Source organism: Nestor notabilis, unplaced genomic scaffold (assembly GCF_000696875.1).
Source record: "Nestor notabilis isolate BGI_N333 unplaced genomic scaffold, ASM69687v1 scaffold979, whole genome shotgun sequence".
Lineage (NCBI taxonomy): Eukaryota > Metazoa > Chordata > Aves > Psittaciformes > Psittacidae > Nestor > Nestor notabilis.
In genome coordinates this window covers 45,559-51,070 of record NW_009943929.1, presented here as the reverse complement: position 1 = coordinate 51,070, position 5,512 = coordinate 45,559, and the positions used below count along the sequence as shown (strand labels likewise).

The window sequence follows — 5,512 nt, the reverse complement described above, 5'->3', positions numbered from 1 at the left end:
AGGAATGCCCACAGGACACCAACATAGTTCTCTTTCAAGCCTTCTAAGGATCTTTCCATTGACTGAAATGAAATTTAGCTCTTGGAATGTGCTGGGTCTTCCCAGCATAAAAGAGGTACAGTTGAACACAGGAGGATCAAGCCTTGGATCCATTCCCAAGTTCTTGTGAGGTACTTGGAAAGAACTCTTGCAAAACATTGCAACAGCACAGAACGGCCTGAATGCTGATTATTTGGTTACGATTACTATGATTTTCTTGCAAAACTTACCAGGTACCATTGCTTTGTAAATAAAGGATCATTCATGTTGATGTCAATGTCATTGATGTCTCTATATCCTCGCTTCCTTCTGCTGAAGCCTTCCTGTTGCACAGCTTTCCGTACCTGGAAGGGTTAATTTTTACATCTTTAGCTCAGCATTCTCTCACACACAAAGATTTTGTAGCCTAGTTTTCATGGGAGATAAGGATTATGATATGACACTGTCTATGTCTGTGCCATTCATTTAGCACAGACACCTGTGACCAACCTTAGTCAAAATTTGCAAGAGGTAGAGAGCTACAGGACTACTACAATGGCTGCGTGGGGAGAGACACCCAGAAGTGTCCTATCTGGAGGAAAACTACAGCTTGAACATATTTCAGATACCCACCAGTGTGCATAAGAAAGAGACCCTATCCAGGCGTCATATTATCATGGATCTTCTTGCCATACTTTTTGCAAAATCAAAACGTTGTTCCTATTAGAACCTAAATTATTTAACTAATTCCCAGTATGTCACTGATCCAAGCTGCAGGCATTTGAGAAAATGAGCAGGCACGTCTCAACCACGCTTTTACTTTTCCAGATTTTTCTCCAGGGTATTTTCAGAGTACTAGATAGCCTTTCCTGCCAAAGAGATTTGCTGGGAGAAAAAAATCTGCCATTGTGTGCTTTCGTCACACTCCCGAGGTTCTCAAGACCATGTCTTGTAAAGCAATCTACTTTCAGGGATTATCTTTGCAGTAAATGAGTGATAAATAAATACACTGGCAAGAAAAACTAAATGGCAAAAAAGCCACTAAATGACTATGCTGTCTGAAGTGTAAGACATGAAAATACTGGTTATGAAACACAGAGAGCCATAGTTTTTTAGAGATCATTTTCTTCATGAACAGCAAATACAGAAGAACATTAACCAAGTACTTTAGAAAATAAGAAACGTTAGAGACATAAATATGTTTGGAGGCAGGAACTACAAATGTGAGACCACAATCACCTTATTTGCACCCATGTAAAGGTGCACTACTAAACTGGAGTTATAGCATGTGCTAACATACTCCCAGACCTTGTAGAAGTGCTGTGAAGTCTGGCATACTCTTCTGTACTCTTTAGCTGAACACCTGGAACCAAGAGAGCATGAAGAGTCCCAGCATTTAATTAAGTAATAAATATGTTAAAAACATCTAGGTTTCTTGATCAAAGAGGAATGCTTAAAACCATAAACTGAGTACACCTTGAGGTACAGCAAGAAGACAGTAAGACCCCTAACATTTCCTTAGGCATTTCCTTGAAAAAAAATGCATGGTTATTAAATAAATCTAATAACTCAGAGAACCGCTTCTACATGTGTGGCTTTGGCATTTCTGATTAAGAATACATATATGAGAGTTACACCACTGTGTCACAGTAACTCATACAGTATCAGTCTAAATCAACAGAGGAGAAATTAATCCAAAGGCTAAATCAGATCTTGTGTCAGTTGAGTCATTCTTGGAGGTGTCCTCCTATCTCCGTTAATTAAAGCAGAAGCCTCAAAAGAGTGCTCAGTGAGATGCCTAAGGCTGAGATGAAACTGGGATGTAATGGATGGGGGCTAAAATCTATCTTCCTCACAGCTATACTGCTTCATTATAATCCTGAAAACTTAATACCAATTCACAGTGAGCAGGATGGGGCACTGTGCCCTCAAAAGGCAGTATCAAATGTGTCTGAAAATCTACTCATCTGAATTCTGACTCCTTAAATATAAAGGTACCAAATGATAATATATTAAACACATTTAAATGTGTGTTTCTATTACTTGAGCAGGTTCATTAAAAGCAAAGCAGATTGAAAATAAAGAATAAACCTTATACAAAATAAGCTGGAAAGAGGACAGCGATTAAGTAGGACCCATACTAGGTGTACTTAGTGGTGCCAGGTATCTGCACAGGGTAAAGAAAGGTATAAGCACACTGTTTGATACCTCTAAGATAAGGCTCAGTGATGCCATGGAGACAACAGAGCAATCACCTGTCATTATGCCTTCCTCCGTTACCACCCCTGCCTTTCTGCTTGCGACTGCAAACCCCGAGCTGTCACCACAGAAAAGAACTCTGAACAGAAGCCAACCCTCACTTAGGGGGATGCCAGAGAAAAAGACTTCATGCGCTTGTGCTCCCACGCAAGCTTGCTGGCTCTGCAGGACCTGCTGCATTAAGGCACTGAATTAGGATTCAGTACAAAAGGATTTCTACTAATTAAAAAGCAGTGCTGCGGAGCCCTGGCTTTTCTTTAAGACAACCTGGAGGAGGTGGGGGAGCAGTCTGCAGAAATAGCACAGGCTGGTTTCCCTCTTCAGGATCACCTCATCTGTCTGATTTGTTCCATCTTCACAGGAAAATAGAATTTATTTTTTGTATTACATTTTTTTTGTATTATATTTTTTTATTATATTACATTATATTCGAATTTCCTGAGACAAGGGAATATACCCCTCAAGGAGGTATAACCTTCTCTGAACTAAAACCACCCTGTAGGCTGTTTTCTGAGTATTTCATATAGAGAAAGGCATACAGGATGTTACCATCAACAGATCTAATAGTCTCAGAAATTCTGAAGCCTCTTTTTCACTACAGAAACAGAGAAGTTTTCCTCATGTTCACAAATGATGGTAATTCATACAATCGTGTCCAGAAAAGACCAGGTATTTCTGTCACGAAAAGAGCCGAAGGTTTGGATATGGCCTTGGTAGCTTCTCATTTACGTAAGCTACAAATTGCCTCATTCAGTTGCCTTGCATAAGGATCTTATCCAGTATGAGGTAAGAACTTCCCTTTCCCCTGGTGAAAAATGTGTCTAGAAAGTGATGATCCCAAGATCACATCACTTCCATATATTCTAGAAAAAATCCCAATAGAACAAATCTGGAAAAAGATGATGTGAATCAAATTAATTGAGTGGAGAACTGCCCATTTAGGGCTGGCTCAGGAGAATCTTTGTCTTCTTGCCAACTGCATATCTATATTAGAAAAACTGTGGTTTTCCAGAGCTGGGAACTTGTGCTTTCATATCTAGTCTAGGAAAGCCATATCTGATTCTGCTTCTATCTTACAGTTTTCTTCTTAAAGAAGAAGAGGCCTCCCTGAGACATCAGTAACGTAAATGCATTAAGGATCACACTGCAGGTAATACATTTCAAAAACACATACAAGAGAGAACATCTTTGCATGTGCAACAGTAGAAAATAACTGGAAAACATTCTGATCTTGTAATAGCCATAATCCTATGTACTTGTGTCAAGTGCAGACCTGGAATCCAGCCCTCAATCCAATACACAATGCAACCTCATGCCACTTTTCAAATACTTCTCTAACTGAAGCAGGAAGAACAGCATTCATTAAGACTTGGGCTTCTGATAATAGCATCTCTAAATGATTTGAGCCTGTGAAGCATGCTACTAATTAGAAACTAGTGAAGGAATGAGATTTTCTTACTAAAATAGCCTGAATTTTACCATTTCAAAATTAGGTTTAGTTATCAGCAATAACAACCTTCTATTTCATTCTTTATTTATTCATTCCTTTTTCATTAGGATACAGGATTAAGTAGAGAGCAAAATCTGAGCACCTTCTTTATTAGCATGGGACTTAATCATGTAAAAGTTACTAGCTATGCTCTAATGAGAATGAAGGTCATGTATCAAAGAAGGTAGCCCATGGATGATAAGACCTTTACAAGGAAAAAAGGGTTCAAGTACTCATTTTTAATATACTTGTACTTATGCATAGTGCATGAAGTCACTTGGATGATAATAAACCAGCAGGATACTGATGCAGAACAAATTAACAAAATAATCAATTGACTGCAATACTGCTCTGGGAGGGCCAGAAACCACAGCACTCTAACTGTGCTCTATGCTCCTGTGAATGCCAAGATAATCAGCTCCTCGTTTTGACGGAACAGGGTTAATTGTACTGGTGAGCTCCTGCAGTTAAATGACTCCGTTACATTCAGCATAAATGACAGATTTACAAAATTATACCAGCGGGTGCACAAAAGTGGAACAGAACACACAACCCCAACCTCAAGAATCGAGAACTTCAGAACAGGAGAATTCAGGCCAGATTCCAGAGGAAAAAGGGAGTCCCACTGGTGACATCAAGTAGGCACGGATTTTTAGAAACAAACATAGCAGTGAGATGATCCACCAAAGAAGCAGTGGTTCTCTTTTCTCTAAAGCCTCAAGGTCAACAGAGGTCTGTTCCTGAAATAAAGAAATCACGCTGGTGGTTGGACTTAGGCCCTATGAGAAGGGTATTGAAGATCAGCCTCCCGTGAAGACAGTTTGGAACAGTGTGTCCAGATTCACAAGGCCATTGTCAAATAAACCACCTTTAGTTAATGGGAAGCTGCCCTGGCTGTGGCTATCATTAATTTCTGGTATCCAAAGAAACATGGTGGCAACAAAAGATGGAGGAAGAGAAATTCAAGTGAGACACAGTGATGTGCACACCTAACTCCCTTTGAAAAGTAACAAGATTGTGGTATCACGCACCTACAGCAACTTTGGGGGTCTAAGTAAACACATTTAATTTTACTATCCACTCCATCCACATAACCTAACAGGTATATGTACTAGGGAAATACGATCCCACTCATTACCTGCATTGTCTGATGGCTGTTTGCTGGTAAGCTCTGAAGATGTCAGAGAGGAGCACCCATCTCACGTTCTTCTACATTTTTGCTACAGCCCCAAAGTAACCAAGTTTTTTGTGACTCTCCAGTACAGAATAAAAGGAATAATGCTGACCCTCCTTACTAGCAAAAAGAAAGTATAGATCTATCTGAACTGTAACTAAAGTCAGATGAACCGAACCAAACCAAACTGAATCACTTTTAAATGGCAGTGGAGGCAGCTCATTTCTGCTACTGAACTGATAACCTGGGGTGGTGAGGCTGCTAGACTCCATCCAGCCACAGCAACACAGGAAATTGATGCCTTTTGTCTTGACACAGCTGGATCCACCTGATTTCAAACTTCCTGAGCCTGTTTCAAGGCCCAGAAAGAACACGAAGGGATGTCAGGGGGCTTGTGAGTATCACAGCCCATCCAGTATTTATTAATCAAATGACAACTGCTCCTCTGATGCAAGAGAGTAACTTTCCATACATAGCAATGAGTCACTGTTGTTAACTGTGTCTCTGGTGGATTATTCATAACAGAGTGTCCGAGTGCCTCTTCTACCTGTATCCATTCATCCCTTGGGAGT

General features: G+C 40.0%; 1 protein-coding gene across 1 annotated transcript in view; it reads right to left on the bottom strand.

Annotated features, from left to right (window-relative positions):
* PCSK2 (proprotein convertase subtilisin/kexin type 2) overlaps nt 1-5,512 on the bottom strand; it is a gene marked incomplete at its 5' end in the record, with an annotated part of 81,815 nt that overhangs the window by 51,458 nt on the left and 24,845 nt on the right. The window contains one exon of the mRNA XM_010022174.1: nt 270-383. Coding sequence (XP_010020476.1) covers nt 270-383 — 114 coding nt within the window. The remainder of the gene's footprint in view (nt 1-269; nt 384-5,512) is intronic.